Source organism: Olea europaea, chromosome 19 (genome assembly GCF_002742605.1).
Source record: "Olea europaea var. sylvestris chromosome 19, O_europaea_v1, whole genome shotgun sequence".
In the NCBI taxonomy this organism is placed as follows: domain Eukaryota; kingdom Viridiplantae; phylum Streptophyta; class Magnoliopsida; order Lamiales; family Oleaceae; genus Olea; species Olea europaea.
In genome coordinates, this window is record NC_036255.1 from 7,967,293 (window position 1) to 7,995,218 (window position 27,926).

Sequence of the window (27,926 nt, forward strand, 5' to 3'; positions counted from 1 at the left end):
ATTTGGCAGGGTGGGGGGGGGGGGGGGGGGGGGGGGAACCATTATTACCTTCAAAATTGAGCGACAAACACCCATGAATTTGTAGAACAATAATCAAGAGAGGGATACATGATAACTGCATTCCATAAGTGGTCCAGCTAACCCTCATAGCTTGTCGAAAAATAAGTCGCACCAGTTGAGGCAATTACAGTTTCTACCAACAGCTAGAATTCTTTACAATGCGATAAACAAAATCGTCAGCTTCCTGGAGCAAAATTAACCTTCGAGCAATTATAAATTACTAGGAAACAAAACCAATCAGGCAACCAGACAACAAAATTTTAATCTTACAAAAGCAAGATAATCATATGGCACAAACTCATCGCTAGGCCTAATCTATATAGCGAAGAAAAGAATCTATATCAACACTCTTGAACATATTGACAGAATCGAGGTCTCTCATTCTCAATAATATTTAAATTTAGGAATATAACAGCTCTGGTTTCACCAACAATTGCATAACCTGGCTCGGCGAATTATCCCCAAGATTCAAATTTTAGCTGAAATGCAGAAAAAGTACCAAAGTTAACAATTATGATTCCTCTAAATGACAAAAAAACCAGCGCAATCCACAAGCCAAAACAGAATCATAACAAAAAGAATAACCATAGGAACAAGCGACATATAGAAAAAGCGAAAGGATATAATATCTAAAAAATCACCATTTGAAGGACGCATAAAATGGAAGTCGATGATGGCAAAAATAAATTCTTTAGCGATTTGAAATCCTTTTCCAAAACAATGTAGAGGACAGAAAAGGTGGCCGATGAATCTTGTAGTTGACACTCAAATATGGCAGCTTGAAAGAAAAAATAGATGTGAAATAATTAATAAAAATGAAATTTTCGGGTTTGTTTGTGACTTTTTTAAATTTTTTTTCTTCACTGCCCTTTTCAGGATGATCTCAGAGGAGGAAACTCTCTTCGACCATCTTTTCTCTGAAAGAAGGGAAAAGGAAAAACATTTCTCTCTCCAAAACACATTGCTTCTTTAACTTTCCCTTACACCCCTCAAACTGCAGGCACCCACAACAAACGAAAATTGAAATAGAAAATTCTCTCGTTTTCCCCAAGTTCTTTTTATGTATTCAGTCATGCCGTTATAACCCCGATTGAGAACGTGAAAGGTTCTTTCTAGCTAGGTAACAATTTTCTATTATCCAGATTTTTTCTAGAAGAATTCATTTTTAATGTGAAATAAGGCCCTATTTGAACTACATTATTTGAAAAAAAAAAATTAAGAGGAAATTACATAGAACTAGACATTTAAAAGTTCAAATTCAAAATTCAGGGATGAAATTTATCTATGCAAACATCAAGTATTATATATAGTTGATTCAATCAATTCAATTAAAAATCCTAATCAATTCCCCAATTCAATCCCGTCACTTCCTTTCTCACTCTATAATCTCTTCCTTCTCTCTATAACAAATCGCCATAGGAGATCAGTCACCAACGGCGTCGAAGCCGTTGTGAGACTAGCGCCGCTGCAAAGAAGAGTGGCGAAGGCTGCAAGGGGTGCGATGATGACCTCTGCGTAGGAACGTCGTTACTGCACGAAGATGAGCCGGAAGAAGACGCCGTCGGAGATACGTCTTGCTCTGATTTTTGTGAGCCACTCAGAGCAGCACATGCAACTACGCGCGCCACGATGCCACCGAGCACTGATTGGGTTAAAGAGGTGTTGTTTTGTGATGAAAGCTATGTGAATGGCTTCGCTTCACGACGGGTTCAGATATGGTGTGGTGGTGGGCGTGTTGTGATGTTGTTATGAACGGTGATGTTCGTGGTGTGGTGTTGCCGTGTTGGTGTGATTTTTCGGCATGTTTTATTGCATTTTTTAAATGGTGGTGGTGGTAGGCTTGTGGATTCTTTGGTGGGGGTGGTGGTTGCGGGTGGTGTAAATAGAGATAAAGGAAATGGTGTTGGTAGTAGTGTGCTGCGGGTGGTGTGCTGCGGGCGTTATTTTGTGGTGGTGTTATCGACACGGTGGTGCTCATAATGGTGGTGGCAGGGGGTAGCGATGCTCATGTTGGTGAGGTGATGGTGGTTTTGGAGGCGGGGGTGTCGAATCATTGTTGTGTTGTTGATGATGATGTCGGTAGTGATTGTTGCGGTGGAAGTGATGAGTGGGGGCATCTGTGACCGACAATAGGCATATGTGACCGATAATTAGGCATTCATGACCAAAAATTAGATGTCTGTGACTAAAAAATAATTTGTGATCGATAAACAGTGACATATGTGACCCATAGATATAATGTGACTTGTAATTTGAATGACCCGTGACTTCGAAATGATATGTGATCAACAAAATTTTTTATTTGTGACCACGAAATAATTTTGTTATCAATTAATTTGACGATATGTGACCAATAAATAAACCTGTGATCTATAATTATGAATATGTGACAATTAATTATGTAATTGTGACTTTATTATCTTCATTTAATAAATATTTTAATTAATTAAATATAAACCTGATTTTTGAATTTTTAAAGTATCTATCTGATTTTTTATTTGGGGTAAACTTAACACCTGAGATGTGAACTCTTCCCAAATTTTAAATAGTGATTTGATATTATTTTAATCATACATTTTTCAATGAAATAGTATTACACGAAAATTCAAAAATTTTCTTATTTTTTAATCACATTTTCCATCAATACACTGAAGGGATTGTCACTCATACAACCCTTTTCAAAAATAATGTGACTCAAATAGGGGATAAAATTTAGACCTTTTATTTTTAATTTCGATGTCTTTATAAATGGATGGGTTAATACATTTCAATCATTTTGGATAGTTAGATGAGTTTATACTCGAGCAACTTTTAACATTATGCCAAGTTAGATGACATAAGTAATTCACTATTAGTCGAGTTTAGTAAATAACATTTATTTATTACACCTTTTTGCTTAAAATTAAAATTTCATAAGGGCGTCTTAAATGAGGAACACTAAATTTGATGGTGTGACCTCTCCAATGGTTACATCAAATTTTATTTTGAATTATTTAATTACAAATTATATTATATTAAAAATTATTAAATTAGAAATTATATTTAATGAACCAAAATATTGCATTTATTAATAAATTGAAAAAAAAAAAACACATTAAACATAATATCGCAAATTATAAAAATTACATTGAACACGCAAAAAAAAATTACATATAATGAAAATGAAAACTTGTTTTGTCACTTATTTATCTAAATTAGTGTATTATTTAATGTTTTATTGTACTTTAATTTATGTTTTAAAGATATTTATGTTGTTCTAGTACAAATTTATCATTTATCAAGTATCAAATTTGTAACTTTTGATTTTTTAATTAACAATTTTAATTTATTGTATTCCATAATTATTATTTATTAAAATTAATTGATTAGAATTTAAAATAAATGTTAAATAAATCTAACCATCACATTAAAATAATTATAAATCAATTAAAATATATTAATTCTAAAATATGAAAAAATGATATAGATGAAATTAAACATTTGTTGTAAAGGGAAACGAATGGCAAAATGAAAATTATTGAAAATTCTCAAATTCGGTGTAAGTGAATAGTCGTATATTGGAGAGCATTTTACACCAAATTTTGGTCCTTTATGGGAAGACGTCTAAGGAGGTTAATCACCGGAGTTCCTTTTGGGTGGTGGTGAGGGGCCCGCAGTGTCAAGTTTGAGTAGGCTCCACTCTCTTCACTTGCCGGCCTCAAACTCAAAATGATCATGAGATAGTAATATAAACATTTCCAAGGAAATTTTGCACCTCCGTCGTCAACTTTGTGAAGCAGAATAAATTTATCCTAGATCTTTTCTTTCTTTCTTTTTTACCAAAATTCATCCCACATTTCAATTACGTTATAAAACTTGTCATTTTGAGTAATTAAATGTCATATTTGTCCTTCTCTTTGAATAAAAAAAAAGGTAAAATAAGAAATGTTATAAAGAAGAAGAAGAATTTACTTATTTCACCTTCCCTGATGCAGGAGGATTCGAGTCGAGTGACGCTGATTTGTTAGATAGCACGATGATGGCGCTGAGATACCATAAGATGGCGGATAGGACCAAAGATGGAAAGTGAATCACAATTATTTCCTTAATTGAGAGAATTTGACGCGTTTTTGATAATTTGACCATAACTTTGGCTACGGTTATTGGAATCGCTATTATGACCTCAATTCGGAAAGCTCTCTTCGGCGCGCACGTCGTGGCCACCTAGCTATGCTCGGTGGACGTCAATTTCTAGCACAAAATTCACTGTTTTCCTTTCCAAATTCAATTTTAAGTTATTTTTTTACTATTTATGGTAATATTTCGTTTCTTTTTTTCCATATGTTAGAAAACTCGAATTGAGCCAAATTTTTGGCAACTTACTTCTTTTACTTAATATTTTAGTTTGGTATAATTTTGAAATTTTGCCATTTTTGGCAATTTTCCCATAATTTCGTATTCGCAGCTTTTTAACCTGGCTTGTGGGTTAGTTTTCATGATTCTGCATTATTAATAATATTGAGTTGAATTCAGAGTCTTTTCTCTGGTTTTTTGAGCGTTTTCTGTCGTTCTTTTCTTGCGAATCATCTGCTACAACAAGCCAATAGGATAATCACTATCCTACCCGACGTCATTCCCCAACCTAGCTTACCCATCCCAACCAATTTAATCCAGCCTCAGCCACAACCACAACCAAACATTTCCTTGTTTAACAAATAAAAGGTAGTTGAAATTGTTTATCGTATATAAATTGAAACGAGCCTCGCAAGTGACAATTAAAAAACTCATGAAAGGAGATTCTCATTTTGAAGTACGAAAATGGAAGAGATATCCTATATATTTTTTAGGAATTTCGTCAAATATTCTAATAGTAAGACCTTGAGTTGTGATAGATAGATGCCTTATGAGTAGCATGATTTGACTGCAAAAGGTTTGGCATAGATTGTGGCCTATGTAGACAATGCATCATATTAGGGATATAAATTTGGCTCAACGACTCAAGTGGTATGTGGCTCGGTTGGGAAAAAGTCTACACAGGCTTGACTTGTGGCTCGGAGACAACAAGCCAAGCCCCATTTTAGGGTCTGGGCTCAAGCTCGGGCCATTTCTACACAAGCCGGTTAGTTAAATAAAAAAATTGATAGCAAAAAAAAATTATAAACACATATTTGCTGCCGACAGCAAATCCTCTATTGTTTACAACTTTATTGGCAGCAGATTTGCTAACTTAACAGTCAGCTTTAGCAAATCTGCTATCGCAAGGCAGCTAAAAAATAGCCTGACTTAGCTTGGTAAGGCCCAAGCCAAAAGCTCAGCTTGGCTCGGCTAGGACTCAAAAAAAGTTCACAGCATTTTACTCGAACCGAGCTCGAGCCTGGAGTTTCGCCTAGTGAGTCGACTCGTCTTAGCTCATTGACATACCTACATCATATGAAGTTTTCGAATAAGTGAAGTGATATTAGGTAACACTAAATTCACAGTTGCAATAAGCTGGTGAACAAGGATAAAATCCATCAATCATACTCGATAAGGTCATTTAACCTATGAGTAGGGCATGCAATTGAAGGCGCCAAAAAGAATTGTTTTCCCAACTCATTTTTGTCTATATTTAGGTAAAATCTTTTGTAGATTACTAGTTTGTGGCCATGCAATGCATGGCTTGAATTTTCTTGAAGGTGATATTAGTGTGTTGAGTTACTTGAGTATTGAGTATTCACGAGAGAGAAGCACGTTGAACGAAGTATTGAGTATTCACGAGAGAGAAGTATCGAGTGAATATAGAATATTATGAATTCGACTACCGTATACTCATCGATGAATTTTTAAAGTTAGCTTGTTATCAAAATTTTTAATTTTTTAAATGATGTCTCTTTTGACACTAAAAATAATTTAAAAGTTTATTAAGACATTTTCTAAATGATGTCAAAAATTTTATTAAGTTATTTAAAAAATTAATTTTATAGTAGTAGCGATATATTAATTAAGTTGATAAATTAAAATAAGAAAGAAGGATAAAATGAGAAAATGAAAATAATTCACAAATGAATTTTAAATGGCATATTCATTTTTAGAGTGTAGGAAAAAAAATTTAGGCATCTCTCAGGAGAGATGAAGGAATGGACAAAAGTAGTATATATTTTTTATAGATATTGCAAAAAGGAATGGACAAAAGTAGGAAAAAAATATATAGAAAAAACCACTATTTTGCAGCAATTTTTAACTTTCTAAACATGTAAATCAAAGACTTTGATGAAAATACCATGATATCCTTTAATTTTTAAAATTTTACACCATCTCAAGGATATTTTGGACATTTCAAGCAATTTTTTTTGGCGGCTGCAGTTGTTGTCCCCTTGCTTGCCACAAATTTTGCAGATGTGGGCTCAGTAGACTTGTACAAGAGTAAAAACTTCACAAAAATTTGAGGGTAAAATGGAAAAGTAAAATACGTCCTGAATGAATAGTTACTAGCATATTGATTTTTACTACGGTAAGAGTTACAGTAAATGACTTGTTTAAGTCAACAATGGAAAACAATAAAACAATCGCATTAATTTCATTTTTGTGGATGAACAGTAGAAATAATTAAAGCCTCTTTTCGGTGGAAAAATAATGCTGAGCAAATTCAACTACAGTAGAAATCAATTTAGTGTGAAAACTCTATCTCAAGATGAATAGTAATGTTGACATCCTTTCTTTTAAGGTAAAGGGAATAGTTGTGGGCTTGAGATATAAGTATAGAACTCATCTCATAGAATTTAAATAAAAATGATACTCGTTCAACTATCAAGTAAGAAAAAGTTTACACACCTCTGTACGAGCACGTCTAATGTTGAAATTAATACTTATATGGAGGTTAAATCCTGCTTAAGCTTTCTAGCAGTTGCAACAAAGCAAGATCCTTCAATGGGTCTCAATTGACCTCCAAAACCCACTTCACCTTACCGGGGAACGAAAGGGAAAAAAAGCAAAAGCACTGATAGAAATATGCATTAATTCACAACCCCAGGGTAAAAAAAAATTAAAAATTAAAATCAAGTCAAGAAGACTTGAAGAAAATAAGTGTGGGGAACTCTAAATTTCTGATGAAACAATCCTGCAAGCCATCTTCTCCGTGATCTTGGCTAGGGATTTAAGATTACACCCTATTATAGTATCAGCAAACAGGCAAGTATCTTCCTTACAACTATCAACAGGAATATCCGCAACGTACGACTCAATCACCACTGTCTTGTCCCTACCACTACCACAGCCACTTCTCTTTCCTGTATTCTCCTCATGCAAAGTAGTGGTAGACTGATAATTCACAAGCTTATGATCCCCTCCAATTATACTAAACACCATAACATGCAAATTATCGTCAAGAAAATCCAGCCTTTCCGTGCTGTTTCCGGCAGGCAGGCCAGAGATAACTGTGACCTCCCGTACACTTCCGGCGCAGCCTTGTCCAGCAATCATATTGCAGGTCTTGATGAACCGCTTGTAGGCTTGTGGGTTGTCGAATTCCCGAACCAAAGACCATACTAGAGAGAGTGGGGCGTCTATCGTTTGAATCACAGAGGAAGTGCACTGGTTTGGGGAGACAGGGTGGGTGTGGTATCGGCCCGTCATATTCTCCAGTGCGTTAAGCAGGTTCTGAATTTTTTGCTGGCTCCGTTTGTTATGCATTTGGCCCATTTTGTAGAAATGTAAATGGGTGAAATAGTTTTTTTTTTTTAAAATGAGTGGTTAGAAGAGAAAGAAAAATTTTCGATTTACGTGTAATATTATTGTATGAAAGATTGTGTAGTTAAAAATAAAAGAGGAAAAAAATAAAATGTAATGAAATAGAAATTAACGGGTGAAACGTGTCTTGAATACGGTATCAGAATTTTGGGGATGGAAAGGAGGTTAATAACTACTTAGGCGCCATGGCTGAAAAAGAGACCGCCTTAAAAATCGAACATGTATTCTGAGGATTTGCTTTTATTTTGTCTTCTTTCGTTTTTCGGCAATCTTTATCTTCTATGTCGGTGGCTAACTGTCTACACTGGAATATATTAAAAATTACCTCTTGACTTTTTACACTCAATTTTCTGGAAAACAGATTTTTTTTCCCAAAAAAAAAAAAAAAAAAACGCACAGAAAAATTTTAAATTTATGTTTAAAAATCATTTAATTGAGAGAATCTGTACTTGAAATTGAGATCACGCTTGAGCCACATTCTCAAAAACTCATTTTCAAATTATATATTCTCTCAATAAAATAATTGTGTAAGTAAATATAATTTTTTTTCTCTACTTTTAACCACACATTATCTAAAAAATCCGATTATTACTCTTATATGATTATGCCCGTTATGGGGTCCATTTATATTCGCATATTTGATATGTCGGTATACTAAATACTAGATATTATCAAACACGTCACTAATTAAAAACAAATAGTAACCACAAGTCACAACTTTGTTGTAGGGCCAAAAATAAAAACAAAATTATTGTTTGTGGCTTAAAAAACTTACACATTGATAATGATTTTCTATGAAGCAGGTTTTAAAAGTGAGCTATGTTACAACTGAGCATGCATTTGGACTCCATTTGATTTTGGGAGAAAATGTATTTAAAAATCGTAATTTTTTAGATAATGTGTGACTAAAAGATAAAAAACAAATTTGAATTTACTTATAATGTTATTTTGTAAAAAAATATATGATTGAAAATGAGTTCTGAAAAAAAATGTATCTTAATTTTCATTTTATTTCATTACATTTTATTTTTATTTTTTCTATTTTCAACCACACAATATTTCATAAAATAATATCACGTAAATCAAAAAAAATTCTTTTTTAACCACTCATTTTTAAAAAAAAAAATACTATTACACCCATTTTTATTTCAACAAAATGGGGGCCGAACAGGCCAAAGTGAATTGTCGTTTTCCAAGCACAATATGATCATGTCGCAACGTACAAACCATTTGTCAATTCCCACCAAGAATTAGAAAACCAATTTTACTTTTTGAAGGTACTTGAATGTTAAAAAGAAAAAGACAAAAAAGTAAAAAAAAAAAAAAGTGCAGAAAATGACCAAAATGGATATTAAAGCTAACAAAATTTGAAGAGAAAGAAAAGGAAAGGAAAAGGACAAGGAATCGACAAAGCCGTACGGGCCATGGCAGTATATAAATTCAAGCAGAAGTAACCAGATAATACGTCGTCTCCACCTACTCCCTCATTGCGTACAAGAAAGCCAGGAAAATAATCTACAAACGGTTAAGCAAATTGAGCCTCATTATTGAGGTCGTCTATGTTAATCATTTTCTGACACCCTATTTGGTAATCCTAAGCCATTTCTAATTCTGTACCAAATTTTATATCATTTTACATCAAATTTTATATTGAATATTGCATCAAATTAAAATTCATCTCCAACTATTACACCAAATGAACAGTGTTTAACCATTTTTTTCACTTTTTTTATTCTTTATAATTTATTTATTTGGAATATTATTCATTTAATACTTTCATAAATACATAAATTACTAAATAAATAATTACGTTAAATTACGGAAAAGATTAAATTCACTAATAAATATAAAAAACATAGAACAATTAATAAAAATATTACAACAACGAAAATATGAAATCATGACATCAGAAAATAATACAATGCATTTCGAATTTGGATAGACGATATTACGAAGTCGCTAAATTTTTGCAATTTAATTCTCATAATTCATATGTTCATCCCACAAATGATCAATTAATGTATTTCAAAGTGCAATGTGAGTATTTTTATCCTTGATTTTGTTGGAAAAATTGGTTCTGATTAGTTGGTTTGATCAATTTTTGACCAATTAATTTAGTGGGTCCCGTTAATCGAAAATAAGATTTCTTTGGCCGAATGTGTTCTATTCCATGAGTAGATTAATATGGTATATTTATTTTCTCAAAACCAATTTAGGGTGAATGAGAAATTAAGGCCAAAAGATGCCCATTTGATGTTGAAATAAAATAGGTGGGAAATTGAAAAATACCAATCACACATAGGAAAACTAGAAGAATATAAACCACCTTATATAGTTCAAGTTTGAGACTTGGGTTTGGACCCCAAGGGGTACCAATAGTTTTTGAGGAGGAGAGAACCTACATGCTAGTAGGTTAAGTCAAAGCCCACGCGCGCGCGCCGTCGTCGCCATCCGTCCTACCGGCCGGCTCAGCTCAGCACGGTCACGGGCCACGGGTCTTGGGCTTGGACCAAACTGATATATATTTTTTGGTAAAATAACAATTAATTATATTATTTTATTATTATAATAATAATATATTTTATGTTATTTTTTTTCTTCCCCAAATTTTCTGTGTGTGACACGTGGTAACGGTGCTTCTAGAATTTAGCAAGTTGTGGCGGTTGACTGTCGACTGTCCAAGTGACGGTTGACTGTCCAACGTGGCGGTTGACTGTCAAAACAGTTTGTGTCTTTTGGACATAACTTTTCGGTAGCTGTGTCTGTTGGGACACAATCTTTCAACATCTATAAATAGGCCCCCATACCCCGATTTTTATTCATTCCAAAAATCAGAATTGATTTTCTACTCTCCCGAAATTATCCCTTTGTCCTTGTATAATTTCTGGTTTTATAATTCAGTCCTCGAAAATTACTTTTCGTGCATTTCAGTTATCTAGTGTGTGTGGAGAGATCTAAACTTTACGGGTTCGTCGGGTCTTGTAATTTGGAGTACTACTATTACAAGACGAGGTCATTGTATCTTGGGAAACGAGTGCTGCAATACCGTTAGTACTAGTGCGGGGCATTATCGTTTTAAGGAGAAAGAGTCAAACTCTTGCCTCGACCGTTCAAAACTATCCAAACGTCGTTACTCTGTCCAAATATAAATTATGGTAACACTATTATTTGCTATTATTTTTCAACAATCTTAAAACGATAATGGCAAGTAGTAGTACGTCTGTTGTACCCCCTAGTACGTCCGTCGTACCCCCTAACAATGCTTACAGGGAGAAACCGGAAAAATTCACGGGAGTGGATTTTAAAAGATGGCAACAGAAAATGTTGTTCTATCTCACGCTCTGAATCTAGTCAAAATCTTGAAAGAAAATGCTCCAATTGTTGAGGAGAAGGAAACAGATTCTCAAAAACGAGCAGCATTTGATGCTTGGAGTCATAGTGACTTCTTGTGCAGAAATTACATCCTCAATTGCCTTGACAGCACACTATACAACGTAACTGTTCCGTCAAAACGGCTAAATTACTATGGGAGTCATTGGAAAAGAAGTACAAAACAGAAGATGCCGGATTGAAGAAATTCGTTGTAGGCAAATTCCTGGACTTCAAAATGGTAGATTCTAAAACAATAATGACTCAAGTCCAAGAGATACAACTTATCTTGCACGATATACATGCAGAAGGCATGAAACTCTGTGAACCATTTCAGATAGCTGTAATTATCGAAAAATTACCACCAACGTGGAAAGATTTCAAGAACTACCTGAAACATAAATGCAAGGAAATGGGACTTGAAGATTTGATTGTTAGATTAAGAATTGAGGAAGACAATCGAAATGCTGAAAAGAAGTCTGGAAAGCAGCAAATGGAGGCTAAAGTCAACTTGGTGGACCAAATACTAGCAAGAAAAGGAAGCACCCGAATAATAGCAAGCAAAAGAGCAAGGCCAAGAAATTCAAAGGAGATTGCTATAACTGCAGTAAACTTGGTCATATTACAAAGGACTGCCGGCAGAAAAAGCAAGACAAAAAGGACCAAGTGCACTTGACTGAATAAGACAAGCTGTCTAACGGAGTGTCCGAACTAATGCTCTCGGATGTTGTATTTGAAGCAAACATCGTGGATAATCCGAGAGAATGGTTCGTTGATACTGGCGCTATTCGTCACGTTTGTGCGGATAAGAAGATATTTTCATCTTATACTCCTATCAATGGATGACAACTCTTCATGGGCAACTCAGCAACATCAAAAGTTATTGGTCTAAGTAAAGTAGTGCTGAAGATGATATCAGGGAAAGAAGTAACACTCATCGATGTGCTGCATGTTCCCGATATTCGCAAAAACTTGGTATTCGGAGCTCTTTTAAGCAAGAATGGGTTTAGGCTGGTATTTGAATCTGACAAGTTTGTACTCACCAAAAATGGAATGTTTGTAGGCAAAGAGTACTTAGCCAATGGGCTATTCAAATTGAATGTAATGCCTGTACTCCGTGATTTTGATATTAATAAAAATAAATCTTCTACTTACTTGATTGAGTCTTCTAACTTATGGCACGATAGGTTAGGACATGTAAATGTTAATATATTACGAAGATTAGTAAGTTTAGATTTATTACCTTCACTGTCCTTTGATCAAAATCATCGATGCGAAACATGTGTAGATGCTAAATTAGCAAAAACACCGTTTCATTCAATTGAAAGGAACTCGAATCCTCTAGAATTAATTCACAGTGATATTTGTGATTTAAAGTTTGTGCAAACTAGAGGAGGTAAAAAGTATTTTATTACTTTTATAGATGATTGCACAAGGTATTGTTATGTCTTTTTGTTAAGGAGTAAAGACGAGGTTTTAGAAGCATTTAAACAGTACAAGAATGAGATTGAGAATCAACTAAACAAACGAATAAAAATTGTTCGTAGTGATAGAGGTGGGGAATATGGAGCACCGTTTGATGAATTTTGTTCAGATTCTGAGATTATTCATCAAACTACAGCTCCTTATTCACCTCAATTAAACGGTATTGGGGAACGCAAAAATCGCACTCTAAAAGAGATGATGAACGCTATGTTGGTTAGTTCTGGTTTACCACAGAATTTGTGGGGGGAAGCAATTCTCTCAGCTAACCACATTCTAAATAAAGTACCACACAAAGGTTCACGAAACTCCTTATGAGGTATGGAAAGGTCATAAACCTTCGTACAAATACTTAAAAGTGTGGGGGTGTTTGGCTAAGGTACAGATACCAAAGCCTAAACAAATTAAAATAGGACCTAAAACTATCGATTGCATATTCATTGGATATGCTAATAACAGTAGTGCTTATCGGTTCCTCGTACATAAGTCTGACATTCCGGATATACATGAAAATACTATTATTGAATCTAGGAATACTGTATTTTTTGAGGACAAGTTTCCCTGTAAAGACAGGAAAGAAATAAGCCCGCAAAAATGAACTTATGATTGTGCGATTAGTAATCCTCAAAGTGATGAAGAACCAAGACGCAGCAAAAGAACCAAAACATCTACATCTTTTGGTCCAGATTTTTTAACTTATATGTTAGAAAATGAGCCTAGGACATTCAATGAAGCAATGTCTAGTACAAAAACTCCATTCTGGAAAGAGGCTATCAATAGTGAAATTGATTCTATTATGCTGAATCATACCTGGGAATTGGTAGATCTCCCACCTAGTAATAAACCATTAGGTTGTAAATGAATTTTCAAAAGGAAATTAAAGACTGATGGATCAGTTGATAAATACAAGGTCAGATTGGTAGCTAAAGGATTCAAACAAAAGAAAGGCCTTGATTTTTTCGATACATACTCACCTGTGACAAGGATAACATCAATTAGAGTATTAATTGCAATCGCAGCATTGCATAATTTGGAAATCCATCAGATAAACGTCAAAACAGCTTTCTTAAATGGTGAGCTAGAAGAAGAAATTTACATGGAACAACCCGAAGAGTTCATCGCTCCTGGACAGGAGAAAAAGATGTGTAGACTCGTCAAGTCATTATATGGAGTAAAACAAGCGCCAAAACAATGGCATGCAAAATTTGACAAAATTATGTTGTCAAATAGTTTTAAGATTAACGAATGTGATAAATGTGTTTATATTAAAACCACTCCTAATGCATATATAATTGTATGTCTATACGTTGATGACATGCTAATTGTGGGTAGTAGTTATGATATGATAACAAATACCAAGAAAATGTTGACAAAATATTTTGACATGAAAGATATGGGTATTGCAGATGTAATATTAGGAATTAAAATTCTTAAAACATCTGAGGGACTTGTAATGTCTCAATCTCACTATATTGAGACTGTACTTAAAAAGTTTAATATGTATGATGAAAGTCCAGTTAAAACATCAATAGATTTAAGTCTACATTTGGCCAAACATAAAGGCGAACCCGTATCTCAATTAGAATACTCTCGGATAATAGGCAGTCTAATGTATATTACAAACTACACTCGTCCGGATATTGCATATGCAGTAAACAAACTTAGTAGATATACAAGTAATCCAAATAATGACCATTGGAAAGCACTGGTAAGGGTTTTAAGATATCTACGATACACCTCAAATGTTGGATTACATTATACGAGATATCCAGCTGTATTAAAAGGATACAGTGATGCTAATTGGATATCAGATACAAAAGACTCAAAATTCACTAGTGGGTATATTTTTACCATTGGTGGTGCGGCTGTATCTTGGAAATCCTCTAAACAAACATGTATAGCTCGATCCACAATGGAATTTGAATTCATAGCTTTAGATAAAGCTGGAGAGGAAGCAGAATGGATTCGAAATTTTTTAGAGGATATTCCATGTTGGCCTAAGCCTGTGCCTGCAATTAGTATACATTGTGATAGTCAGTCGGCTATCGGTAGAGCACAAAGTAGTATGTATAATGGTAAGTCTCGACATATACGTCGAAGACATAATACAGTTAAGCAGTTGATCTCAAATGGTATTATTTTCATAGATTATGTAAAGTCTAGAGAAAATCTGGCAGATCCACTTACCAAAAGCTTACCAAAAGATCAAGTATACTACCTATTAAGGGGAATGGGCTTAAAGCCTACTACATAAGAATCTTTGTAATGGTAACCCAACCTTGCTGACTGGAGATCCCAAAATCTTGGTTCAATGGGAAAACTAAGTTATGAAGATTCAATAAGCATTTCAGAGTTAACTCCTACCCATTCCTATGATAAGGAAGTGCTATCTGCAGAAAGTTTTAGGTTAAGTTATACTTTTAATGATTTCTATATCTTGGACTACCTAAGTGGAGTACGGTAGGTACTCTTAATAGGAGATCACCTATACGAGTGTGAAGTGTGGCCGCTTTTATGAGAATGTTTCAAAGGCTTGAATTCTCTAAAGCACTTATGAAATCCAAGAGTTGTTCAGGGCCAAAATGAACACAACAGTGAGAACTCGAAAATGTTAGGAAGGTTATTGTGTTGACACTATTGTCTTGATTTACAAAAACAGCTGACAGTTCAAGACACCGCGTTCACTATTAGCCAAGTAAATCCGATAGTATTCTACTACGGAAGGTTCAAACCCATAAGGTACTTATCCAGATGCGATAACATTCCGCCTGATCTCTCTATAGGGTTTGCATAGTCTACTGCATTAATTACCATTCATGTGGGGGATTGTTGGAAAAATTGATTCTAATTAGTTGGTTTGACCAATTTTTGACCAATTAATTTAGTGGGTCCTGTTAATCGGAAATAAGATTTCTTTGACCGAATGTCTACTCCATGAGTAGATTAATATGGTATATTTATTTTCTCAAAATCAATTTAGGGTGAATGAGAAATTAAGGCCAAAAGATGCCCACTTGATGTTGACATAAAATAGGTGGGAAATTGGAAAATATTAATCCCACATAGGAAAACTAGAAGAATATAAACCACCTTATATAGCTCAAGTTTGAGACTTGGGTTTGGGCCCCAAGGGGTACCAATAGTCTTTGAGGGGGAGAGAACCTACATGCTAGTAGGTTAAGCCAAAACCCACACGCGCGCGCCGCCGCCGTCCGTCCTACCGGCCGGCTCGGCTCGGCACGGCACGGTCACGGTCACGGGTCTTGGGCTTGGGCCAAGATGATATATATTTTTTAGTAAAATAACATTTAATTATATTATTTTATTATTATAATAATAATATATTTTATGTTATTTTTTTCTTCCCGGAATTTTCTGTGTGTGACATGTGGTGACGGTGCTTCTAGAATTTAGCAGGTTGTGGCGGTTGACTGTCGACTGTCCAAGTGACGGTTGACTGTCCAAAGTGGCGGTTGACTGTCCAAACAGTTTGTGTCTTTTGGACATAACTTTTCGACAGTTGTGTCTGTTGGGACACAATCTTTCAACATCTATAAATAGGCCCCCATACTCCGATTTTTATTCATTCCAAAAATCAGAATTAATTTTTTACTCTCCCGAAATTATCTATTTGTCCTTGCATAATTTCTGTTTTTATAATTCAGTTCTCGAAAATTACTTTTCGTGCATTTCAGCCATCTAGTGTGTGTGGAGAGATCTAAACTTTACGGGTTCGTCGGGTCCTGTAATTTGGAGTACTACTATTACAAGACGAGGTCGTTGTATCTTGGGAAACGAGTGCTGCAATACCGTTAGTACCAGTGCGGGGTATTATCGTTTTAAAGAGAAAGAGTCGAACTCTTGCCTCGACCGTTCAAAACCATCCAAACGTCGTTACTCTACCCAAATATAAATTACGGTAACACTATTATTTGCTATTATTTTTCAACAGATTTGTCTATGACGAGCAAGGAATTCCTGAAAATGTCGATTTGAACTATGCACCTTTTTATGTATCCTTTTTTTTTTTTTAAATAAAATTAGATTATCGTATGTATGTCGTTATTTAATATATTTCGTGTTAATTTTAATAAATAATCGTGTTTGATGTATTTTAAATTGTTTTCATCTTTTAATTAATTTGTTAATTATTATATCTTACATTTAAAATTTATTTTAAATGCAAATAATATTAATATTAATAAAAAAATTTATTGTATTAAAAAATATATAGCACAAATGACATAAATACCCTTAATAAATTTATTTGAGAAATGTTAAATAAGGGCAAAAGAGACATTTTAAACTTTACACCAAAATGGTACACCATTTTTCACCAAAATGGTGCAAAGTTTGGTGTTGCATTGGAGCAACTTTTCACCAAAAAATGGTGCAATGGTTGAAGATGCCCTAAGTTGCCGAAGTGTCCAAAAGGCTTGCAACGATTGCTAGAATTTTGCGCAGTGTGTAACAATTATCTGCTAATTTTGTATTGGAGAAAATCCTAATGGCTCACAATCTATTTCTTGATCGAAAATGTAAGTGTTCCCGGTATTAATGGTGATAGAATTACTAAATTTCAGTCTCTGTCCAGTTGGTTTCTGATTGGGAAGGGGGAGCACAAACTTGTTAATTAAACCAAAAGCCGAAGGAAAATAATGATCCCAGATGGAATTAAGAGCCAATATAAAACAAGAAGAGAATGCAGATATAATGAAAAATCCATAAGACAGACTCGTCCATGGACATTTTCCTCCTTAGCAAGCCTTGCATCGATTTAGTAGACAAAACACTGTCAAAAGTATGATAAAGCCATTAATGGTGGAGTCCATATCTTGTGATTTGGGGATATAGCTCTCTCCCCTGCATCAGTTGCAAAAAAATTTCAAACCCAAGAATATGTTCCACTCTCACACCTACTTTTGATACGATCTTCAAAACTTATAAAAAGTATCAAATGCAGGTGTTAGAGGAGAATCATATCAATCATCATAGGTAGTGCATAAACCAATTTGCAGGTTGGTATACATCTCAGTTCTAAATGTTGGTCCAACCAATCTTGGATTTATAGCCTCATTGAAGTTGTTGCCCTCTATCTCATGTTGATAAGCTTTATATTCTACTCCTGCTAAAAGCCAAGTCCCAACACAGTACACGCAGGACTAGTTAATGCATGACTCTTCTTTAAAGGGCATATTTTGTCAAGAATTTCCTTTTTAAAATGAGTTGTATAAAGGTACTGGACAAGGTACCTCCAGTATCGAAACCGTAATCCTAAGGATAGATCAATGATCAGGCCTTCAATTTGCTCCTCAGTGGTCATCAGTTTGAGTCCCCTTAGGGCCATTGACGAGAGTATCCGGCTATAAACTTCAGACTCCGTGGGATTAGTTGAGGAGCGTAAAGCTAGCCCGAACACTCACGGTCATTTTAAAAAAAAAAAAGTATCGAGACACAGCATAGGAATTCTAAAGTTTGACAATCTATAATGTATAGATTTGACATCTGCATATACATTAGTGCATTTATGTATATATAAAGACGTCAAAAACTACTAAATATCTTTTATAGCATCTGCATTTGGCAATTGACGGGCAGTTAAATAGTACAGTCAAGAAGAAGGCACTTTTACCTCGTTATCAGAAATAACTGAGGAAGAGAAAAACAAGTCACTCGAAGTGGAAGGAGAAAACATTAGAGTACAACTGTGTATTTCATTATTTAGACGGTTTTACATGACCTCCTAAACGTCTAAAACCGAAGAGTAAAACACAAGATCAGACAACATTTGAGCTTACCTACTTAGCAAAATCCAATGTATATCGGCCAAAGAAAAAAATGTAACGGAAACAGTTACATACAACAGCCACACAAGATTGTAAAAGAGAGAAAAAAAGAGCAAACCCTTTTCCCCTTCTCTCTATATCTACTCTGTGTCTGAAGGTAAATATGAAGAATCAGCGGCAGTTGCAGGCGCGAGGCTTTGTAACCCCGGCTTCAGTTCCCGGTTACAGAACTCCTCATACTCTACTCTATCCCCTCCTTTCTTCTTCACCTCCACAACCCTCAGTGATGGTGTCAATTCAAATATCTCAGCTGCAATTGTCAATGGCCCTCTCACACCCTCCCTTGAACCTTCCAAACTCACTCTGCAGTCCTTTTTCCTAACTGAAAAGCTCACTACCTTCGCTATTTCCTCCAATTTTGATATAATATTTGAAACAGGTGCCCCTGAAACAAACCTTGCCCCATCTGACCCCTCTTCAAACAATCCAGACAAGTCAAAACCACGCGAAAAAGAAATAATATCAAATGCATTCAAACTAGCAGGCCTCGGAAGTCTAGCAAACCTCTTTCGGGTATCCAATTCAGACTCCGACTCAGACAATGACTGATCAGATAAAGACTCCATATCATCATTCTCATCATCGTTAACACTGCACAATTTATCATCCTCAATATAAAACTTCACGTGCTTAAAACCCCTTTTGAACCATTTGTTGTTCATAATTTCCGGGATTGTGATCCGGGTTTCTGGATTTGTATCAAGCAAACGGCTTAATAATCGAATCAATTCCGGTGTAAACCATCTTGGACATCTAAATTCACCTTTATATATCTTTTTGTACATAGCCATGATATTTTGATCATGAAATGGCAAGTGGCCTGCCATCAACACAAAGAGTATCACCCCACACGACCAAATATCGACTTTGGCTGCATCATACCCTTTCCGTGCCAAAACCTCCGGCGCCACATATGCCGGAGTCCCACAAAAAGTGTGGAAAAGGCCATCCTGCTTTATCTGTTCAGATATAGCACTGAGGCCGAAATCAGAAACCTTTAAATTCCCATCCTCATCCAGTAAAATATTCTCCGGCTTCAAATCCCGATGATACACCCCCCGGGCATGGCAAAACGCCACCGCGGAAATCAACTGCTGGAAATACTTCCTCGCAACCTCTTCCTTCAGCCTGCCTTTTGCAACCTTGTTAAACAATTCACCTCCTTTTACATACTCCATAACGAAAAATATTTTCGACTTAGTTGCCATAACCTCAAACAATTGTACGATATTCGGATGCCGCACTCTTCGCAATATCGAGATCTCACGTTTGATATGCGCTATAAGGCCAATCTTAAGGATCTTCTCCTTGTCTATGACCTTGATCGCCACGTTTTCGCCCGTTTTAACATTCCTGGCATGATAAACCTTCGCAAACGTCCCGTGGCCCAAAAGTTTCCCGATTTCATACCTCCCTAATAACAACCCCTGGATTTCTTTCTGTTTTGCACTTCTTGTTGCCGTTGGTGCAGCAGCAGCCATGGATTCAAGCTTCTTCCAAAATCGAAAATTCCAATTTCAAATTCTATGAAGAAAAGGTCCTATTGTGCGAGTGGCGGTTCCGCCATGCGGGGGTGGGGGCTTCTAGGGTTGAGCTGGTGGTTTGCGTTTCTGTGAGGTCCATAAAGTTTGGGGGACGAAGTACACTTTATAAGAAACGGACGTTAACGGCGTCTTGACGATGAGGGCTCGAATGTAAAAAACAAATCCTTTTAAAGTGTGACAGCTGGCGTTAAATAACGGTGATGAGATCTTGACTTTAACGGCTATCTTATTCTATTCATAAAGGAGTGAAGATTCCGTGTCCGGTCGAGCGACCACGTTTGATTTCAAAACTTGTCCGTGGAAGGGAAGTTGGCGCATATGATCCCTAATCTTTGCTATCAATGTGTAAATGGTGTCTAATGTTTAATTTTTGGCATATAAATCGTCGCCTGTATTTTGATGCGAAATTGGTCCTTTTCATTGTAAAGATCAATGTTAGTATGTTACCTTCATTTTAATAGGAAAAATTGAATCTAGATCCGAAGCTTCGAAATAAGTACAAATGAGTTCTGCACATTTATTTGATTATAGTTGATTTAGCAAACTAAATATATCATTAATCCGTGTCAATTAAAAATTAAAATTTCTAGGAGAAGGAAAAAAAATAAATTATTCTGCTTTAAGTGCATGTAATCGTTTTGTGTTGTAAAAAACTTGAATAAAAATTAAGAAAAATATATTTTAAAAAAATGACTTATATAATTTTACTACGTTCAACTAATATTATTGTTTTTTTAATAAAAAAATAATTTACGAACTATTCGTTCTTTGTTCTTTGTTCTCATTATTAAACATAATAATACATCAACAAAATGATTAAGCATTTTTTGACGAAATTAATTTTATACATAATTATTTCAATTTCGTTTCTTCTTAAATAGACTTCCTCCAAGTAATGACCGTCTTTTTATTACCAAAACAATATATTTTGTCTCTAAAATTGACTTATTTTCCAAATCAATCTGACGTGATCAAGGTGTGGCATTCTTGATGGCTATCCAAATACAAGTCTCCGGATGGTTGAAGATAAGGCAGCAACACTAATGTTAAAGTCAAACTCCAAACCCAAATGACGGTGCTCATTCGGAGGCACGTAATCATTGAAACCAAGCAAGAATAATTTATATAGGCGATGCACATTTACTAATTGTACTCCAGCTGTTAATTCGGAAATGCATGCGAAGTTGTGGTGTGTATCTGAATTCTGAGGGAAAGGGGGGCGGCAATAGCTAATTGCCGAAGCAAAGGCATCACGTTCTGTTTCGTGACATCATTGTCAGGTCGTCACCTGCATTTGCATACGTTTTAAGCGCATATTTCTGCTGTGCATGAACGTGTTGGATTAAAATATAGAGTAGGTTGACATTGATTACTTTGGATGTTTAACGTATGTCTAAGATACATGTTTGGATATTATTTGCATAGTATGAACTTGTTGGATTAAAATAGTCCCGATATTTTGTGAAACCCAAATAGATGACATATAGGGGCAACTATGAGTTGATGCTATATAAAAGCCACGTGTAAACTAGGCTTACGTAGACAAGTCGAGGCCGATGAACTTCGCAGCCCAAGCCCTCATTACAAGAAAAAGAGTCGTCGACATTATGTAAAAGGTAGCATTCTTTGACTACATGTTAAAAAAAGTCTACGGCAAGAGTTAGTGAGTGTACGTTATTGTTGGTTAACTAAATTGACTTTTGACAATGTATTTTAACGAATGTTGCTAATGTGTCATTTTATAATGTTTGCATTCCGTTGCTGTTAAATTTTTTTATTTTTTTATTATTTTTTTGTGCATTTTTGTTTCTAAAACATTAATGACAATGAACTTTGCTAAAACATTAACAACAACAAGCACTGTATGTTGTTAAAATATTATCGACAACGTTCAATGAACTTGCTAAAATATTAAAAGCAACGTGAAATGAACGTTACTGAAACATTAACGACAATGAGCATTACAATCTTTTGCAACATGCATTATCTATTGTCGTATACGTGTACTCTACGATTATATTGAAAACTACAAAATGCGCGGAAACGTTGCAAAAGGCCTTTCATACTTTATTTTTTTTTTTCAATTGCAAAAAATTCCTTTCATTATAGTTCCTGCTATCAGTGATGAGGCCTACCCTCGTGCCTAAACTAGCCCAACACTAGGGCACTAGCAACAGGAATGAGGCATCACTTGAAGAACCCTTGATCAAAACCTTCAGAACTGAGGGGATTTCAAAAGATGTGATGCCTTGAGTGTAAGCCCAAGCTAGGTCCCCGAGCATTCTGAGTGCCTCATTAGGCTTGGGAGGGAAAATGCACAAACAAGTGGACAGGTGTGAGACAGTAACCCAAAAATATTCTATCGTGTAAAATCTAATAGCAAATGTCAAGTATCAACAAAACTCTCATGTGTAGGATGTGTCACGTGCCATCAATCGTAAAGATCATATTACTTATCATCACAATAAGTAAGAATAAATGAATAGATCGAATACTGTAGTATGAAGTAGGTCAGTGCGCTCTGATGATTGCTATTGAAGGAAAGATTATAAGGGGACGCGAGCATATTGGACCCCATCAAATTACCCAAAGTTATAAGAGGCTTAGGCAAAAGAGACCCCATCAAATTACCCACTTTGTGTAAATGATGTGATGGGTTGATCACTCGTCCTTGTCAACTCATGAGCTGGAAAGAACTCGTCAAGATGGTGGAGATATACATTTTGCTATCCTATAAATTCTCATCGTAAGATCCCAACCAAGGTAGGCAAAATATACTATAATCAATACTGTCAAATTGTCTTTCCACGCCCAAATTCAATATATTGATTTGACGTTGGAGAGCACAAGATCTTTGCACCCCTTTCATGACAACAGAGCATTATAATATTGTCTTAACTGTGCAAGAACTATATAGGTGGACAGATATGTAATCTAGTTAAATTTAGAATCATTTAAACTTTGAGGTCAACTAGTTTTGCTAAGAGTAAAAGTCATAGGAGGTTGAATAAACGCTCCCTTCCTCTCCCTATTCTCAAATTTTATTTTGTTCTGTGGCGTTCAAAAGAAATCCATACAACTTCCAAAACTATGCCTTTATTTGAAATCAGGGTAGATTGGGGAGACTAATACCTGAGAGAAGTGACATCGGATTAAACCGACTTGCTATTAGTACACCCGGTGGCCACTAAATTCCAAAGAGTTAATTAGATAATCAATCATCAATATTTACTTTCGATTACTACTTATTCATCCAAAATTAAAAGTTTACTCATTGTTCACCCACATTTAAACAAGGTTATCCATCCAACGTCCATATCAGTTCCATCCATCTTGGACAAAAGAATTCACATGGCAGATAAAAATCTTACTTGGCATCTAACGGTATTAAAATTTGACAGCTTAGAAAGTGACTGTAGATTCAACCAGCAAATTTTTCTTTAGTAGGTTAGAATCGTTCTTTTTTTTTTTCTTCGTCAAATATTAAACTTCCTCCATTCTTCATAGTCAAATCAAAATCCATTTCTTTCCCTAAATCAATTTCTCATCAATGGAATCCCAAATCAAGATTGTTTCAAATCAAACTGAAATTGAAAAACCCCCCAAATTCACGAGAACCCAAATTCCTTGTTCATCAGAGCCTTCTTATTACTAAATAATCCAGTAATATTTCTTGGAGGAGAAATGGTGACCGATGCAATATCAATGGAGTTAAAGTTGTGGGGTGGGTGTTTCCATGGGGTTGGGTCTAGCCAACAGAAGAGTTTGAAGAAGGGATCCTATTATTGTCCACATATAATGTGACCACGTGGAGGCCCCATGCGCATACACATGGCATTCGATTAAGGATAAAGGAAGAATTATGGAAGTGCTTTCATTACAAGATCATAGTACTGAAATTCTCCGAAAGTGGTGTCCACTCTTGTTCATTCGAGGTGGGGTTACTTCTTTCTGCCAAACCCCTTAACATCAGAAGTCCATAATTCCCGGAAGAGTGTTCGATAGTCATATCTTTAGGATTAATTGATGTGATGTTCTTATTAAATAGATGTTAGGAATGTCAGTTTAGAAATGTAGGATGGCTGACCCCTTGTCAAATGTTTATCAATGTAATTAATGTGAGGTAGGATGATGTGACACCAAGGTTTAGCAAATCAGGCCACGTGAATCCGATCCGACAGTGACCACATCTGCCTGGTCACTATAAATAGCTGTTTTTGTAACATTTTGAATAATAGATTTTTAGATATATAAAAAAGCATTGCATATCTTTCCCTACAAAGGACCCGTTCATTGTTCTATTTATTATTCTTTTACATGTTGTTACCTTGTCCGTTTATTTAAACATGTTAGATCATTAATCGAACATGGGCCTAAGTTTGTAATTAGTATATTGAGGAGTAAGTCTACGTGTATATTGTTGTGAACGACACCTGTTGATACATTTTTTAGGTTAACAAATCCATCTTCCACTATTACTTGCAAGAACTCACCTTGTTTTGGTAACAATTTTCTCGGCACGATTTTCTTTGGCGATGGGACGTCAAAAAATGTTTCCGACAATAATAATGATGGACATTTTTAAGAATGTGCAATTTTAAGGGTATGAGTTGAAAATTGTTCACTTATTTGAATTAGTGCCAACTTGTCTATTATGCCCTTAATGAAAAGCTACATTTTGAAATGATATTCTCGACGTTTTAAATTTTATTCTCGACATTTGATTTTTTTATCTATTTGTCACGAATTTTGAGAAGTGGCTTCTATGAGCAGCTACATTAAAATAATATTTATTGACATTTCATATGTCATTATCGACATTTGAACATCGTTTTATTTGTTTAGAATGATATTTCATTTTGAACATGACATTTCTCTATATTTAAAATGTCATTCTCGACACTTCTGAATCAAGGAAAAACATAGTAGTTATTGTGATTTGACATGTATACTTTTTGAAATAAATATGGCAGGTTATGTGACAAAACTTTATTGGCCAATGACAGTATCGCAAAAATGCCCATTTTTTGTCTTGGTGTGAAATTATAAATTGTTAATAAGGATATTTTGGTCTAAATTCTTCCAAATTAGATATTTTTGCAATGATGAATATTTTTACAAATGACTAAATAAAAATGGACATTTTGTGAAATTTCATCTGATAACGATACAAAATTCTTCTCATCACAATCTGAGAATGGAAGTCAAATGTTGTCTTCATCTTTATTGCTCTCAATGCCACTTGAATGTGTAGATTATGGCTTTGTTTGATTTCCATTTTTTTTAAAATATATTTTTCTTTTAGCCCTCTAAACAACCAGGGGGTTGTTCAAATAGGACGGCCCAACTTTTTTTACATTTAGGCTATGAGTTAGGGATGGCAACAAAGGGGGTTCGAGGTGGAGCGCTCCCAACTCGACTTGTTCCGTCTAAGGTGGGGTGGGACGCGAAGTGTGTCAAGGGGGATGGGGCAACTTTTTGCCTCATTTGTTGTCAAGTTTAATTTTTTTTATTTTTTTTACATTTTTAAATTTTTTTAAAATTTCGAGTTATGTCACTATTAAAGTATAAAATACAAATTAAAAATGAGTTTTTCAATGAATGAATTGTTTAGAAATAAAATTAAAAATATTTTTTTTTCTTCATGCGGCGCGTTCGGGGTAGGGCATCCTCGCCCCACCCCACCCCCATGCCTCGTGACGAGACACCCCATCTAGCCTTACCTCGCCCTGTCCCGCCAACCCTTTTGAGGTAGGTTTTTTTGCCCCATTTGGGACGAAACGGGACGAGGCGAGGAGAGGCGAATCTTTTTGCCACCATCGCATCGCTATGAGAAGCTTTTTAGCTCCCGTTTGTGCCACATTATTTTAAAAATTAAAATGAAAAATATAGTCGTTATTGATTCCACATAAAAAATAAAATGTCAAATATATGATAGATAATGAACTTATTTTTCATTTTAACGAAGAAATAATCTACTAAAACAGGCCTTAACTTGGAATAGCAAATAATGATCGGACGCAAATGTTGGTGACAAAATTTCCAAATCTTGAACCCCCCACACGAAGCCCTCGCGTTCCAGATTTCAAATCCGAAACTCTCAATCCTGCAATCGTCAATTTCGTTCCTTGAATCTCAATTCAGAAGCTGACAAGAAACGTGTGAAATTGAGAGATACGAAAAACCCTAGTTTTCGTTTTCGGGATGGCGTCGGGGAAGAAAGCGTCAGAGGGCATAGCTTTACTCTCCATGTACGGTGATGAGGAGGATGATGAAATGGAAGACCTCGAAGAACTTAAAGAAAAAGAGCAAGAAGAAGATGAAAATCCCATAAACGACGCCGCTGCAGAAGAGGACGACACTGTTAGTAACAGTGTGGTTGCTTCTGATTCCGGCACTGAAAATACTCCTTGGCTACAAGAGGAGCGTGGTGGTCTGAATGACAATTCTACCCCCAATAAGACCTTTTATTCTGGCGGCACTTCTTCGGCAACTACAACTTCGCAGCAGCCGCCTCTCTTTTCCCCTGAACAACAACAGCAACAGAATGTTGGTTCGGATTTGAATTCGGTCCAGTCTCAGAAAAATATGTTTAATATAGTGGATTACGGGCACGACGAGGTGGCAATGTCCCCTGAAGCCGAGGTACAAAATTATATATCTTTGGCTTCGTTAATGTTTTGTTCTTATTAAATTTCATAATTTTGGTTGGTGACTTGTAATTGTAGGAAGGTGAAATAATGGAAACTGGTCAGGTAAAGTATGGGGAGGAGCATCAAATGGCGAATGGTATGTTTGGCTTCGAATTTGATCAGTTGTGATTATTTATCACGTCTTTTGCATTTGTCTTCGAATTTGATCAGTTGTGATTATTTATCACGTCTTACGCATTACGTATCATTGAGTACACCTTCTTGAAGTTCAGGAAAATTATAATTTTGCTATTAGAGGGGTAGGATTTAATAGATAGAACTTTACAAATTGACATATAGTAGTAGTAAAGAGAATATATAAGTACTTGTTAATGGGCAGTGACCGTCATAGTGATTGCATGTAAATTACATGACTTTTGCACTTCGGCCACTGAGAATACTGTGTTGTACCACTAAGTTCTTCCATTGAACTCTATTATAATGTATATGCAATTGTGTTTACAATCTCCCTGCTATATACAAAGATAAAACTAACATAGGTGTAATAATTAATGCATCCCGATTATTTAGCCCTTCTGTGATGTTGATTTCTTTAGAAGTGATTTTGTGAAAAGTGATTTTTTTAAGAGAATGTGTGGTTAAAAAGTAAGATAAGCTGTGGATCCATTGCAAAATCAAACTTCCGCCGTCCCATAAAGATAATTCTTGATTTTCTTTTTCATCTGTCCCAAATTGTAATCCATTTTCCTATTGAAAGTTTAGATATTTTTTAGTTTTTTAATATGTCCCTTTTCAATGTACATTGTTATTAACAAATATAAACTAATCATATTTAAACAATTCTTTAATGTAGGGGTATATTAGGAAAAATGTAAGAAAAAATATTATATTTCCAACTAAATTAATTATATTTTCTTAATCCGTGGGAAAAGAGAAACAAGCCAATCTTTATGGGCAGAGGGAGTATTATTAAAAGAATGTATGGTCGAAAATGAGTTTGAGAAAAATTTATTTTGTAAATATGTCTTTCAAACAATGGCTTATTTTAACATATACGACAAAAGGACCCTCCTGAGTGTTCTTGTGAAAAATACTATTCCTCTCCTGATATCTCCTCTCATATCATGACATAGCCAGTGATCCATTGCTTGCCAAAGGTACAAGTAAATTTATGTTCTCCCTCTGCGCCCCCCCCCTCCCCCCCCTCTTTCTCTCTCTCTCTCTCGCCTATAGCATGAGAGATAGCTTTTGAAAGTAAATCCGCCATC

At 35.3% G+C, this 27,926-nt stretch overlaps 4 protein-coding genes across 4 annotated transcripts in view; 1 reads left to right on the forward strand and 3 right to left on the reverse strand.

Annotated features, from left to right (window-relative positions):
* LOC111368292 (protein MALE DISCOVERER 1-like) overlaps positions 1 to 1,190 on the reverse strand; it is a 6,785-nt gene extending 5,595 nt beyond the window's left edge. Inside the window, exons 1-2 of the mRNA XM_022989528.1 lie at positions 702 to 1,190; positions 49 to 539 (exon numbers count right to left, since the gene is read on the reverse strand). Of these exons, the coding sequence (XP_022845296.1) occupies positions 49 to 148 (100 nt within the window). The 5' untranslated portion in view covers positions 149 to 539; positions 702 to 1,190. The remainder of the gene's footprint in view (positions 1 to 48; positions 540 to 701) is intronic.
* A 5,923-nt stretch (positions 1,191 to 7,113) lies between these two features.
* LOC111368669 (abscisic acid receptor PYL12-like) lies at positions 7,114 to 7,775 on the reverse strand. Its single transcript, XM_022990051.1, has one exon. The coding sequence runs from the start codon at positions 7,714 to 7,716 to the stop codon at positions 7,114 to 7,116; it is 603 nt and encodes a 200-aa protein (XP_022845819.1). The 5' UTR covers positions 7,717 to 7,775.
* Positions 7,776 to 18,226: 10,451 nt separating this feature from the next.
* LOC111368670 (CBL-interacting serine/threonine-protein kinase 12-like) lies at positions 18,227 to 20,096 on the reverse strand. The gene has a single exon (XM_022990052.1). It carries the CDS (start codon positions 19,940 to 19,942, stop codon positions 18,542 to 18,544), a length of 1,401 nt encoding a protein of 466 aa, XP_022845820.1. The 5' UTR covers positions 19,943 to 20,096; the 3' UTR covers positions 18,227 to 18,541.
* Positions 20,097 to 26,015: 5,919 nt separating this feature from the next.
* Positions 26,016 to 27,926, forward strand: part of LOC111368671 — a 6,875-nt gene continuing 4,964 nt past the window's right edge. The window contains exons 1-2 of the mRNA XM_022990053.1: positions 26,016 to 26,650; positions 26,734 to 26,794. Coding sequence (XP_022845821.1) covers positions 26,210 to 26,650; positions 26,734 to 26,794 — 502 coding nt within the window. The 5' untranslated portion in view covers positions 26,016 to 26,209. The remainder of the gene's footprint in view (positions 26,651 to 26,733; positions 26,795 to 27,926) is intronic.

What these genes read in the sequence shown, in the direction of transcription:
- LOC111368669 (XM_022990051.1), bottom strand. Translation starts at nt 7,716, where the DNA reads ATGGGCCAAATGCATAACAAACGGAGCCAGCAAAAAATTCAGAACCTG.
- LOC111368670 (XM_022990052.1), bottom strand. Translation starts at nt 19,942, where the DNA reads ATGGCTGCTGCTGCACCAACGGCAACAAGAAGTGCAAAACAGAAAGAA.